We start from the raw sequence: 15076 nt of genomic DNA on the forward strand, positions 1-15076 counted from the left end.
ATTTCAGCTCTGCCTGATCCGTGAGCAAATTGCACCATCTGAACGTGGGCTTAACGTGCAGAATTTGTAAAAGTTTGAGAACTCAGACTTGGCACCAGGCTCGGGGCTCCAGATCCATTAGAGCAAATGCAGGACAGGATTTCCCCATACATAAGAAACTCCCAAGAATTTGCCTACCAGCCTGTAGGTACCAGCACATAACAGCCACAGAGGGTTTTATTCCTAGTGCTGCTGGATGCAGCACTGACCAGGGCTGAGTTTTGTACACCAGTTCATGTTTTAAATGCACATAAAGTGGGTGTCAGCAGCTGAAAATTGCTTGCAAATATGTGTGTGGGTTCAAGAAATGAAAGGCTAATAAAGGATAAATGTTAATTCGGTATTTCTGGAATCAAAAGGTTCAAATATGAAACATATTCCATACCTCTTGTATATGGGATGATGGTGGTGATGGGTGGATGGTTGGATATATGATCTTAGTGGTCTTTTCCAACCTTAATGATTCTGTGACTCCATTCCACATTTGAAGTCAGTGTAAATATCTTGTCCTGAGGAAGAGAGCTACATTCAGAATCCTTAAAGACAGTTAAAAATCACGGGGAGGACTGTTTTAAGGAAGGTTATGCTCTGAGACTAGAATGGAAGCATAACTGCAGATGCAATATTTCAATATTTGCATACAAAAGAAAGGAATTTTGTTTTATTCCAAAAAGAAATGGTTATAAATGAGAAGCACCTGGATGTGTTTCAAGGAGGTCTGCTCTGCAGTTTGCCTTTGCTAGGGAACATGAAAGAACACCTGTTTGCACAGCTGAACCTCTTCACATTGGAAAGATTCCCCCAGCAAGGCTCCCAATCTGCCCTACTGGGCATATGCCAAACAACAAGGCCATCTGTGGCACTATCAGCATCACAGCCTGTGGAAGCTTTAAACTCTGCTATTTGCTGCTGCAGTAGGAAATGCTCCACTTTAAAGAGCTTCAGTCCTTCAGGAAAGACAAACCGCCCAAGAGCCATGGAGATGGACATGAGAGACATGGTCAGTGGGCATGGGTTGGGCTTGGGGATCTTAGAGGGCTTTTCCAACCTTAATGAACCTATGATTCTAATTGGGGCTCTTGGAGCTTTTACTCTGAAACCAAGTTTTACTCACAAAGCGTCTGCAGTGCAATTAATTCTGTTCAGTTAAATCCGTGGCTGGCATTAACCTGGCCTTGTCCAGCCACCAATACTTCAGCAACAGGAAATTACTACTCAGAACAACTCTGTTACGATATTTTACAAGCTGAGGAATCTCCAGTAAGGACACGCTGATTTGCCCAGGGCCGCCTACAGGGATATGTGGCAAAAGGAAGGTGGGAACAACGGAGCTCTCTCTGATCAAAGGCTGGACGTGGCTGTCTGTCCCACTCAGCACATTGCTGTCCATGTCAGACTAACGTCAGCACACCTGAACAGATGCTCAACGAACCAACAGAAGAACATGCTTTGAAACCACATGGAGCTGATGAAAGCACAGTTAAACAACTTCCTCGCAACATGTGAGGAAAAAAAAAGGGCACATCTGTTGACTTTCCCATTTGTATCAGTTAAAAAGAAAAAGCAAGAGAGATATTAAGACCTCTCTCTGCGATACCACACCGTACGAGATGATTAGGAAATAGCAGGAGGTATAAAAGGCAGAAAACCCTCGGCTGCTAATCCCAGCTGCCATCAAAATGCGGGTGCTCAGACAGCTCCTCCTGCTGCCTCTCTTAGCTGCTCTGGCTTTTGCTGAAGACAACACGATGGAATTCATGGGTATGGAAAGTAACATTCTTCATTGTGGAATTTAATTATCTCTTGAACTATTTATTAGGCAACTGAAGAAAAAAATGTCAAACGTACATCCCAGTGCATCTTATTTTACCATACTGCTGCGAAATATTGGCACACTCAGATGTTAGTAACTGCTAAAGACTGTAGTAACAACAGCAACAACAAAAAATGGCAATATATGAGTAGTTATGTCAAATTTTTAACTGAAGAACTCAATTTTGAAGAGATTTTGCTCCGGAATGGAAACATGCTTTTATAAATTGATACTGTATTGAACTAATGGCTGAAGTGACTTGGAAAGCATTGCTTTTTGAAACAGTTTTGGGCATTGTGGAAGCATTGGTACCAAGTCAGGCAAAGCAGACCTTGTAATGCTCTTACAGTTCAGAGGTTTCCTATGTGACACAAAGGTTTGTCCCTAACCCTTTCTTTCCCCTCTGGAGTTCAGCAGTAATTCCAACCTCTTCATCTGGGACTGTAGACGCTGTATAGGAAATGCTTCCTGCTGCTTTAAGCTGTCCTGACCAGAAGAGGAATTGCTCTTAGTGTTTGATAGTTACCAAAGACATTCTTTGTCAGAGTTCTAAGCTGTTTTGACGTTTAATTTTAAAATTCACATCAATCCACAGCAAAAATCCACATGCAAAGAGCTGGGTCTTTTGCTTCGAAATCACAGCTTAGTGGTGTTTTTTTTTTTTTCAGGCCACTGAATTTTTATAGAGGAAGAGAATACCTCACCATGAATACAGACCTATGGCTCCTCTTTTCTGTCCTACGTTGCTTTAAGCTGTTTATTTATTTCTTTCTTGTCCAGAAGTTTCTCTAAACCTTTGCTCACCTTCATTGCCACTTTTTGAAGCTTCCCCTCTTTAGCTGCCTCCTTTTAGAGTTGGAGACCCAGACCTGTGAGCAGCACCAATCATACACACGGTCCTTCAGAAGCTCACATCTGAAGAGCTCTTTTGATTCCCTGAGTGTGGGTCCCCAAGGTGCTTTCATGTAAAGGCTGAAACCCAGAACTAGATCCAAAGATCCTCAGGAGAAGAGCATAGGGGGAAGACAGGGCTTGAGGTGCTTGTAACCACCAACCTTGCCAATGAGAGCTGCCAAGATGTCCTATGTCATCTGGAATTTCCAGTTTTGCCTTTGGCTTCACCTGCATGTGTTTCCCTAGCTCCATTTTCTCTGCTATTCGTGAAAGTGAGGAGAAAAAAAATATTTTCTAATACTCTTTTCCTATTTGATTCTTCAAGTTTCAATAGCTACTACAGTAGAAACGAAAAATCAAAATGGTACAATGCTTTGCTTGCCTGCTCTGCAGTGGACTGTCCCAGAGTTTGCACAGTGCAGGACGAGACCTTGTTGCAAGGCTGAGCTGGTTGCTGTCCTGCTGTTCCCCAACAGATCCTCGATGCGGTGCTTCGCTCTCAGACTCCAACAAAGCGTTAAAGATTGACCTCAATTCAAATGCAAACTGTGCCTGGCACATTCAGAGGAGTGATAATCAAACAATTAGGCTCATCTTCTCGTATTTTAAGTAAGTATCTCCTCCAGCTGTTCCGGTAGCATTTCGTTCCATCAAAACAAAGCACAGAAAAATATTGAAATGTATCAGGCTGAATATCTTAATTTCATCTCAAGACATTGTAACCTCCAAATATTTATCTGTATTTGCTTCAGTAAAATGCTTACTGAGTTTGTATACCCCAAGGAACCTGGATATTTATCTGTTCTGCTTGTGTTTGGTTTTTTAAATAGATTCAATCCTTCCTCAAGCTGTGAAACAGAAAATATTGAAGTCTATGATGGTCCCTCACCTAATTCACCTCTTCTTGGACAAGTATGTAACAACACTGACGCCGTCCCAGTGTTCCAGTCATCTTCAAACAGTCTGACTTTTCTCATTACAACAAACTCTGTGGATTTCACACGGAACTTCTTTGTCTTCTATTACTTCTTCTCACCAGAAACAGGTAAGCCGGAACTTAATGCAGTCATTAAACACCATTTAAGCTGTACCACTGAAGGAGAGCTTACAAGGCAAAGTTTCACCCAGTAAGTTCTCTGCATTTGTTCAGTATATTCTTATTCTGAAGGAAAAATAATAATAATAATCAGCCCTAGCTCTCGATCAGTTCCTTTGTTCCTGTTAATCTGAGTGGCATGGTACCCAACATCTGAAAGCTTCAGCTGGAGAGAGAACTTGTCACATCGTTGCTTACACTGCTCCAGTGTTTAATTAACTCTGCTACTGGAAAAACACACCCTATATTTACAGCCTGTGTTTTCTTTTTGAGTTTTCCGCTGTCTTGATGTTATTCTGCCTTTGCCTATCAGTCAAACATGAAGACCTTGCACTTCCATGCAGACCATGATCAAGATTTCTCTAACCAAGTCATTCAGGGTTTCTTTTGGTTGGTGCAGTCTTCTCAGTATTCATTTTTCAAAGCACTAACTTACCCCCAGAGTGAATTCAATTCAGTTGTCCACAGTAGCAAAGTCAACTCATCTACAGCCGTTTCAGTTTCCTTTACACGGCGCCTTGATGCACATGTGCTAACAGGCTCCATTTTATAATGAATTATGAGCTGCCACCTGACCTGAAATTCCCCAAAATTTATAGAAATGTTATCTTTAGTGCCTTTATTCGTTTCTACAGGAATGGAATCCTGGAAAAGCAACCCTGCTGTACCTTTAGAATTTATTTTTTATGGCTCATTACACATACACCATTGTGTTAACCACTGTGTCCGCTCTTCCTTTCAGCAATTGAAAACTGTGGGGGAAACTTGACTGGTCCCAGTGGGACATTTACCAGCCCCAACTACCCAGCAGCTTACCCTGAATTTACCTATTGTGTCTGGCACATACAGACTACAGAAAACTCGAAGATAAGCTTACAATTTCAGGATTTGTTGTGAGTAGATATTTACTACACGCTTACTACACACCGTTACTCTTCTTCCATTGTGTTCAGAAGCATTACTTCAAATACAGCAAGCAAAAGTATTTGTAAGCTTATCTATAATATGTAAGATATTATGTAACGTGTGTATAATATGTACTATCTATAATATTATCTAAGACATGTAAGAATATCTATACACCTTGAAAACAAATGTGATTTGCTGACTTTTATGTTCAGGTAATCACAACACGTTCCAAATCCCTATGTGCTACCCCTTAGCTGCTGCAGAGTCAGGCAGCAAGACAGGCAAACAAGAAGAGGTGACTCTCCATAAGCTATCGTGGTTGATCTGAATTTAAATTCAACAGTTTTAAGTCTTTTGCTACATAAAGGTCATGTTTTAAAACGGCATTTGTGGGTCATCCTGACCCTCACTGCTTTTTATCAAGGTTGATCCCCTGTGTCAGTGGGATGGCAGCATCGATTGACATTACGCATGGAGAAAAGCCTCAAGACTGAGGGAGTTTTCAGACTTCCCAGTACAATAATTATGTTTTTCTGTTTATAGCCTGGAACTAGATCAGCACTGCCAGTTTGATTTTCTGGCAGTCTATGACGGCCTCACCACTAACACTGGCCTAATTGGAAAAGTATGCGGTGTTTCTCGGCCCACGTTTGAATCTTCTTCAAATGTCATGACAGTCGTGCTGTCTACAGACTATGCCAACTCCTACAGAGGGTTTTCTGCTCAATATACCAGCATTCTGCCAAGTCTCCCAGAGCCTGACAGTAAGTGTATTTGCTATGAGTGAGAATTTGCTTCTCATTTTCACATACGAATCTTCCCCTCCATGATAAAAGTCAAAAAGATCTGACAGTTGATCCTGAGGATTTCAGCCTTTATTGTGGCAGTCATTAACTCTTCTAAAGTACAAAAAACCCACATTAGTTTCACCGATACACTATAAGTTATTCCCTGATCTATCTTCAAAACAAAGCATGTTTTTCAGTCTTTCTGGTCCTCCTTCTGGACATCTCCACAGAAAACATGATTTTTCTCCTTCTTTGGGACACAATAGGAAATGTTGCCCTTCTAGAGATCTAAAGATAAGCTTTTTTTGACTCACTATATGTTTTTGTTTCCCAAGACATTCAGGAAATGATCCACACCAGTTGATAAAATGGGGGTTGAATGTTGCAATTTCCTTTACCCCGAGCTGGGAAATTTTCCTTATTGGTTCCTTATCTGTTGTTTGCATACCCATGTTCTCATTAACCAAGGTAGAAAGGGCAGCCTCTAAAACTCTGATGTCTGCCAGAAATCTGTTTCCTCTCCCCCATTCTGCAGTAGCACTTTGCTTCCTTTTCCCTTTTATAAATGCTGCAATTCATTATGTTACTGTGCTTAAAATTAAATTTTCAGCATGAGTTTTACATGATTTCACTTGCCTAGCAAATTCTGGGAGCCGAGCATGAAATTCTAAGTGACCTCAGATGTGCGTAAGCCATTTCAGGGTCAGGTTCTGACAAATTAAGAACCATGCAATGGAATCAAGGGCGGGCCTTGAGCTGGACCAGGTGAGAAATAGCTGCAGCACACTTTGTGGTAATCTATTTTTTTAATTTCTCTCTCAATGGCAGCATCCCTTACATGCTCTTCAGACAGAATGACAATTGTTCTGAGCAAGGCTTACCTGGACTCCCTTGGCTATAACGAAACTCACCTACAGCTCAATGACCCATCCTGCAGGCCAGTTACAACAGACCAAGTGATCTTTTCCTTTCCTTTAAGCAGCTGTGAAACAACTAAGGAGGTAAAGAGGGGGGAAAAAAGGACGTGTACAAGCCAACACTAGCTTGGGAATGACAGGGACTCATCAGAACAGTTTATGGATAGGATGAGAATGAATTAACAGCAGATTTACTTTCACATTGCTCACCCAATTACACATTTCCCGTCTTGAAAATGAAAGATATTTTTCTCTGGTAGCACCTAACGATCAACGAGGCTTTCAAAGGAAACCCAGGGTAATCCAAACAAATTAATTCCCAACATTTTTGTATTATATTTCATTCCTGCACAATGCAGTTATTCAGAAGTAACACAGTGTTTGGTATGTGGCTCCATTCTCTGCAAGTGATACAAGTCACGAGGAAAGAGAAAAGCCCTGTGACAGCAAGATTCCTAAGAGCTAATTAACAGCATTGCTTAGACAAGAGTGACTGAACTGTAGCTTTGTTATTTTCCTCAACTCATGCAACATTCCTGCATGGCACAAATAGGAGTGAGAAGGCTGAATGTGGTTGTTTTGATTGCAACATACCTCCTATTGCAAAGGTATCTTGAGCCTCTGATAAGTGCGGCTGGGACACTTCAACACATTTGCACCTCTCCAGTCATGAAAATTGAGCATTTCATACCATTTCTAATACAGGAGGAAGATCAGAGCATCACTTACACCAACATCATAACTCTCTCTGAAAGTGGCAACATCATCACCCGCAAAAAGACCGTCCAGATTGTTGCAAAATGCATAATGGAAAAGAATTCAACCCTAGAAGTCATTTATGTAACAGAAAACAATGTAATCCAGAACACAACCTCTGTGGGAATATACAACGTTAGCATGTCATTCTATGATTCTGATTCATTCTCCAGCCCTGTACTTGAGTCCCCCTATTATGTAGACTTGAACCAAACTCTTTTTGTTCAAGTCAGTCTTTATTCCACTGACCCAGACCTTTTGGTGTTCATTGATACCTGCACAGCATCTCCACAGTCTGATTTTGGATCAATAACATATGACTTGATTAGAAGTGGGTAAGACCTTAAATTACTTTGATTGTCTCCTAGTACATGAGAAAATACAAACTGTATGTCAGCTGTAGTCCTTTTACCTTTGTCTCTTCTCCAACTGTTTTTAGCAGGCCGTGGTTGGAAGCTAAATTTGATAGAAAGTTAAAGGCAGTACATAAACGGAACCAGGAAAAACATGTGCCCCATTGTACTGGGAGGTGGGGGGGGAAGCACATCATTGTATGCCCACATACTGGGGAAAAAAAAATAACAGCCCTAGTGAAATGCTCTGGGTTAGAGCTAATAGTAGTTGGCAAGAGTGACTACTGGATGTGGTCCACTTTAACAGCTCTCTGAATTCTGTTGCAGCTGTAACAAAGATGACACTGTGGTAACATATCCAACCCTGGAGCACTATGGAAGATTCAGCTTTAATGCCTTCAGGTTCCTGAGGAGAGCTCCATCAGTTTATCTCCAGTGTGATGTTTTAATTTGTGACAGCAACAGCGTGAACTCTCGCTGTACCGAAGGCTGTGTCTCCAGGCACAAGAGGGATACTTCTTCATTCACTTGGAAAACCAAGGCTGTAGTAGGTCCTATCCGCCTGAAACGAGACCGCAGGGCTGCTGAGCATCTAGGTAAGAAGGGCACGTGAATTAAGAACCAAGCTCTTCCTTTATGTAAATCCATTACCTTCCTTCCACAAGTGAGGTAAGTTGCAGCAGTTGAGATCTAGCATGGTATCAGAGCAATGGGTTCAACAACTTTGCATTTTGTGTGAATGTAGAAGCACTTTTCAAACTGACGGCCCAATGGGCTTTTGCATTCAAGTCTTTAAAGCCAAAAAATAAGCACTTCTAGTTACAAAAGTAGCGTGAGCAGGACTTGACTATGTATTTGTAAAGAGTTAGGAAATGAGATTTCAGACTTTCAAATTTGTTTTTTTTTTTTTTTTTATTTTTTTATGAAGTAAACCCTAAGGAATTCAGCTTATTTCTCCAAGTCATAAACTCACTTAAAAAAACAAACGCACCCCCAGGCGTGATCAGGCTTTGTTATAACCTTTGTATCTTGTCATAGAACTAACTCTGAGAAATCTCCTTCCACTCGCTTTCACTTGGTTGTTTATTAGTGCTACAGAAATGCTATGCCAGATGATGAACATAAGAGACAGTGCTAGAGTAAATCTCCTCTCACTGTATGCATGGCCTACTGGGACAAAAAATGGAACGAATGGCAATGGAGCAAAAAAATCCTCAGCACAATGCTTTAAAATGAGAGCTACAAAACTTTAAGACAGCTGAGATTTCCTGCCCCAATCCAACAACCTTCAGCACCAGTGCAGGTCAACATCTCAAAAAAATACCTGAGAAAATGCTTACTGAGTGTTATTGAAACGACGTGGTGCTCAACGCTTTAAACACTCCACTTTCTTTTCTCTCTGTACAGAATCCCTCACTAGGACAGATGCTGAAGAAACCCCAAACCTACAAGACAGCTTCTACGCCCTTTCATTTGTGGTTTTGATTTCAAACGTTATCACTGTGGTAGCTGTGGCACTAAAATATCACAATAAATGCCTATCGAGATACAGCTACCAAAAAATCCAAAGTTGATATTAACTGCTCTACAACGTTGTGAATTGGTAACAAATTTCTATTCAGATTTATCACTCAGAGGGGAGAATGGGAAAAATGAAGCAAATTGACAGTCCTGCAATGCAACAACGCTTGGAAACATGCTTCAATCTTTTTAATTATTTGAAAAAAGAATACAGATGAAAACCAGACTCCTCAACCTAGGGCTGCATCTTAAATCAGCATCATCATCTTAAACGAGTCGGAAGAATGCTACTGCCTATTCTAGGCTGTTTGTTCAGAAAACATTTCAAAAACTAACTTTAGATGTAATGTTACTCATCTAAAGTAAGAGATGATTTCATCTAAAGGAGATGATTTAGCTCCTTATTAAAAAAGGAAAAAAAACTCACCCTGTTTTCAAGTCATTTTGAAACTGTACTTAGCATGAGTTAAACAAAGGGACAACCATGAGATAGCTGTTCTGCACAAACTATCCCACCTCTGCAATTGGCTTTTGTAGGTTGCTGATAGTTTTCAAGAGATATCAGTTTTCTTACACGTGTCTACTATGTGCCCCTTGTCAACACTTGCTGCCCCCAGTTTTTGCTCAAAGCATCTAAGATGCTGAATATAACCAATATCTGTCCAAGGTAGGAAGTCCATATGCAATCAAAGTTAAATGGTGCATCCCGGATTTTGAAGAGCAATAAGCAGAGTGAAGTACAAAGATTGACCTTTCAATAAGGATGGACTTTGTAACATTTCTACCTCTTTGAATGACAACAGATCAGATCCCAACAAGTTACAGTAAATACAAAGCAATGAGGCTACTTATAGTGGAAATGCTAAGTCATGGCCTGAAGCAGTGATGGAGCACCTGGTGGAAGGCAGGGCCAACCCAGGGCAGCTCAGGTGCATGCAATGCAGCTCAGTGACCAGAAGGGCTGGAGCCAGGATCCACCCCTTCCCAGACCTCATTTAAGGGCTGGCTGTAGAGGTGAGGGCATCTTCTGCCAGAGATCCCTGCCTAAATGAGGCCTTCTAAAGGTAAGCAGCTTTTTTTCCTTCATTTCTGCATCCATGGCTGCTGCATTTGGGCTCATTTTCATTTGCTGTAGACAAAGACTTTGCCATGCTGCTATTATCATCCTATTACAGCATTAGACTACTACTTTAAGTGCCAAAATGTAGCAGGTCCTACGCCAGCACGTCTTACCTGGCAAGGAGATCCCCTTGGAAAGGACCTGCATGGATCATTCCTGCAGGGATCAATATCTTCAGGGAGAGAGCAAGACAGTCTTGTTTTAGGGATCATTTGTGGAACCTACATTCCTAATGTGAGTGCCTGCAGAGCCAGGAAGGCTTTCAAAGGGCCCAGGTTGCAACTCCTCCCTCTCTATACCTGATTCTTATACAGCTTAAATTAAGCAGTGCAGGTACTACCCTTCCTTTTACAAATGGAGAAATAAACAGCTTCATCAGGAGTCCCATTAAAATAAACCAAAACCACAAAGAAACCATGTTTCATTCTAGTGGGAACATGCTACATGTCATAAAGCAAGACAGAAACAAAGGGAATTAATTACACATACATAAAGAGATATGCTGTAACTCAGTTTATTTAGTGTACTTCATTTTTTTCAACATTGGGAAGCCATGTTTTACATGGCTTTCAGCAAAGCTCCTTAAATAAATAAGCCACAAAAGGCATACAAAATTCTTATTTAGGAAAACCACTCATTCTTACGATCTTTCATAAAACTAACAACTGTGTACAACAGTGGAGAATTACAGTAACAAAATGCAAGTCATCAACACTGAGGTTCTCTGCGGTTATAACTCCATAAATATGAAGCTTTGTAAAGTGTTACTGCCCTTAAAAATACTTGCACTGGAGTTCCATATCTACGTATGTTTATCTCTCCCCATTAGAGAATCCCTCATTAGAGTCATAGCGTGCTTGTGAAATTTTGTTTTGCTTTGAGTTCTGAAGCAAGTCCATTAAGAGAACCATTCTATCATCTATGTGTGCCTGCAGAGCCTGGATTTGGCGATCGATGTAGTCTGTCAGTTTTTTCTCCATCAGATCCATGTTTTTGGAGATGATCTTCTCCAGATAGGAGCAAATAGGCTGTTGTTCTACTCTGTGAAAAGAGCAAGATAACAGTCAGTATAACCTTGTTTCTTGATGACAAGGAGCATGACAGCGATATGGATGCTGGAGTGTAAAATCTCATTTCTTAAGACAATGAAGGTTTGATGGGATTTTTACCATAAGCAAAAACCTTGTCTGTCACACTTCATATGTTCACATTTTATAATAAACAGAGGATGTAAATTCACCTTCTATTTTTTTTTTTTAAAGACTCAATTATGCATTAGAAGACCTAGTTATAAATAAGGAAATCCATATAGCTCAACAGTATACACAGGAGTTCAAGTTTTGCCCACATGACAGGCTTTATTCTCTCCTAGCAAAGCATTTCCAGAGTTACACACACAGTACACAATTCTTTATTTTTACGTGGTATTCTTTAAAAATACAGTACTGTCCCAGGACCTGGAGATATCCAGGCTTTATTAGAACTCTGCTTCTTAGGCAACACTCCTGCAGCTCACAGTTTCTCCTGTTGTTCTTCGAGTATCTACCAAACTAGCTGCACTGTTGGTACAAACAGTGAGAATAAAATGCTCGTGTTCTCATTTAAACTTGCTAATACACACAAGCTGCTAGTTAAGCAAGCACAAAGTTAACTTACCCAACAGTTTGAATGCCTTCTTCTTTAGTGCCCACGTTTTTATCAAGATGCTTCTCACCATCTTTTAGCCGAAGATGATTAACTTGACTACATAAGTTCTGAAGAAAAGGAAGAAGCATCTGTGGAGCAGCTACGTTCTGGATTCTGTCTGTTTGCTCCTGCATAAGCAAAGATCCCATAGCTTTAAAATCATTTCTGAGGTCAACTGTATTCTGCTGTGTATTAAGTTCTGTAGAGTTAGAAGTATCCCTTCCTTCAGGAAGCTGTGCTTTCAGATCAGGATTTACGTTTTCACATCCTGTCTCACTTGTTGCAGGATTTCTGACAGACGAAGATTCACTGACTGACTGATGTAGTGATGTCTGAATGGCTGCACCATGAAATCCATCCACTGGATGCTCGATTCCAAAGTCTGAGCTCTTCCCAAATATCCAACTAAGTTTGTCTCCAAGAGGTAAGCTGTTCTGCTGGTAAGAAAAAAAGATGTGTTTAAATATTAAGTACTTAAATATACTGAAAGTGATACTGGAACAGCACCCATGCTATATATTTAATTCCAAGGGATTACAGCATTCTACTAGTGTGGTATAATGACTTTATAAGTAGTTGTGAATTATATTCATAGGGAAAAGCATAGAAAAACTTTCCTTGCATATGCTATGTGTTCATTACTTCATGACATGCTTTTAATAACAATTAAGACAAACTAATCCATCTACTTACACCCCAAAGACAACAACAAACGTGTCCATCACCTAAGAAATCACAAGAAGTGACAAGTGACATGGACAAAAGGACAACAGGGCAACAGTGAAGCTGAAAATGACGACAGTGATACAACATTCTTAACTCTGATCTTCATGTGACTCCTTGAGCACATGCTCTTAATCCATTGCATGCATTTCAGTGTAGCAACAGATAAGTCACGAAGGCTAGGTTAAAAACAACCAAAAGTTTTTCCACCTAATCAGTTTAGAACATGCTTAACTGTCACAGAAGGCCAAGTCACAGAACAGCATTATTGATGTTTACGGAGCAGCACAGTCACTTACTTTCTGCTGATATCGGACCATGTCCATGAGTTGCTGAGCACCTGGAGACAACTTAGATCCCATAGATTCCATTATTGTTTGCACTCTGTCTAGATCTATGCTTGATCCTAGTGAAGGAAAATCAGTTGCTAGTTTTGCTGAAACTGTATTCAGTTGTACAATTATTTTACTGATGAGTACCCTTTGTTTCTCACCAATGGAGAGCAGCTAATGCAAGAAGGAAAAAAGGTATTTTGGTTAGGAAGAAAAAAAAAACACAATTCAACATTTTCTTTGTATGAATATGTTGGGAAGTTGATTTCTTTCTGGTTGTTACTCTTAGAAGAATTCTGACTGAACAGAAGGTGCTTGCAGGATTGAAAAATCAATCAATACTCTTCTCAGTACTTAAATACAGCAATAGCTGTATAGATTTTCCTAAGCTTATTTATCTGCATCACAGGGCTCCTATTACCAATGTACACATCTACAGTGGAGCTCATAGTTCTGACTATATAGTAACTGCAGATTGCCTATAATGTGTTTGATGTGTGAAGGCTTTTCTCTATGGGGTAGCAATTTCCTCACATGCAACTTCATGAAAAGAAAACTGGGAAAGAAAACTACGAGAACTATTAAGATATACAACAACCAAATGATCTGAATTGGTTATGTGATTATGGTACAGAAATAACAGTAATCTGAGGAAGGATGATGCAATTTAGTTAATGAAATGATTAAAAAGACAATGAGAAGTTGTAGGTTTCCACCAAGCTCCCTACCTTAATCCTACAAGAGGTCGCTGGGCATTCCAATTTCAGATACTTTTCGTATAAAGTCACAGTTTCAGTTTCACTGCAAAACAAAAGGAGAAATCTGTGACACCCAACCTATTTCCAAGGGAGTTTTAACTTGATATTCCATGTGTGGGCACACTACGGGTCAGTGCAGCTCTGGGGGTTGGATGTATCACTCACACCGCCCCTGAGGCTCTGAGTTGGATGTTTTCATTTAGCTAATTAAGCAGATGTGCCACACAACAGTTTAATGGGCACCTCAGTACAGAAAGGACATGGAGGTGCTGGAGCAGGTCCAAAGTTGGGCAACAAGGCTGGTGAAGGGCTTGGAGAATATGGCCTATGAAGTGAGACTGGGGGGACTGGGGCTGTTCACTCCGGGGAAAAGGAGGCTAGAGGAGACCTTACTGCTGTCTTCCAATATCTGAGAGATGCTTACAGCAGAGCGGGGTTGGTCTCTTCTCACTGGTGACAGGACGAGGGGAAATGGCCTCAAGCTGCACCAGGGTTATTTGAGGTTCGATATCAGGAAAAACTTCTTTACAGGAATGGTTGTTAAGCACTGGAATGGGCTGCACAGGGAGGTGGTTGAGTCACCATCCCTGGATGCGTTTAAAAACCGTTTGGATGTGGTGCTCAGTGATTTAGCAGAGGGTTGTTACGGTGGTATGGTTAGGTTGTGGTAGCACTCAATGATCTCTAAGGTCTCTTCCAGCCTGCCCGAGTGACTCCGTGGTTCTACGACCAGCCCGCTCCCGGCTCAGGTTCCCGCTGGACAGCCCGCAGCGCGCCGCTCCCCAGCCGCTCACTCACCCCGGTGGCTGCAGGATTCCGGCGCTCACCCCCCGCCCGGTTCCGCAGTACTCCTCGCCCACGTACACCTCCATGTGCCGGGCCTCGCTCACCACGCCGACTGCCGCCACCCGCTCGGCGCCCGCCCGGCACTCCAGCTGCAGCACGCACGCCGCGTCCCCGCCGCCCGCCCGCCGCTCCAGCGCCACGGCCTCGCCGCTGAGGAGGGAAGCGCCACAGCCGCGTTACCCCGCCACGCCGGCTCCCCACCCCGGCCCTCCGCCGCCCCTCGCGAGGAGCTGACGGGAGGCCCCCCTTCCCCTCCTCCTCTCTCACCTCGCCTCATCGTGGCTCGCCCCGCGCCGCAGGCACAGCGCCCGGTCCAGGCCGCCCGGTGGCGCGCAGGACCACGAGCAGCCCACGGTCACGCCGGGCGGGGCAGGCGCAGAGCAGGGCGCGCCGCCGCTCGCCATCACCGCGCGCGGAGTCTGCCGGCCTCACAGCGGCTGCGCGGGGCGGGGTTGCGCGCATGCGCGGGGCGGCGCTGAGGGCTCCTCAGTGCTGCGGGAGTTAAGAATCATGAAATCGCTCAAG

The 15076-nt window shown here is 42.3% G+C and overlaps 2 protein-coding genes across 2 annotated transcripts; one reads left to right on the forward strand and one right to left on the reverse strand.

The window, feature by feature from the left end:
* Positions 1–1718: 1718 nt before the first annotated feature.
* LOC306946849 (CUB and zona pellucida-like domain-containing protein 1) lies at positions 1719–9139 on the forward strand (the record flags this gene model as incomplete). The annotated part of the gene is made up of 9 exons (XM_079535950.1): positions 1719–1809; positions 3223–3355; positions 3577–3791; positions 4585–4735; positions 5295–5515; positions 6368–6540; positions 7162–7547; positions 7893–8161; positions 8973–9139. The coding sequence occupies 9 exons, from the start codon at positions 1719–1721 to the stop codon at positions 9137–9139; spliced, it is 1806 nt and encodes a 601-aa protein (XP_079392076.1).
* Positions 9140–11018: 1879 nt separating this feature from the next.
* Positions 11019–14955, reverse strand: LOC306946987 (ATPase PAAT; the record flags this gene model as incomplete). The annotated part of the gene is made up of 6 exons (XM_079536143.1): positions 11019–11247; positions 11863–12326; positions 12915–13121; positions 13676–13748; positions 14504–14701; positions 14819–14955. 6 exons carry the CDS (start codon positions 14953–14955, stop codon positions 11019–11021), a joined length of 1308 nt encoding a protein of 435 aa, XP_079392269.1.
* Positions 14956–15076: the final 121 nt, after the last annotated feature.

The sequence above is a fragment of the Tetrao urogallus genome (assembly GCF_951394365.1).
Source record: "Tetrao urogallus genome assembly, chromosome: 5".
Taxonomy (NCBI): domain Eukaryota; kingdom Metazoa; phylum Chordata; class Aves; order Galliformes; family Phasianidae; genus Tetrao; species Tetrao urogallus.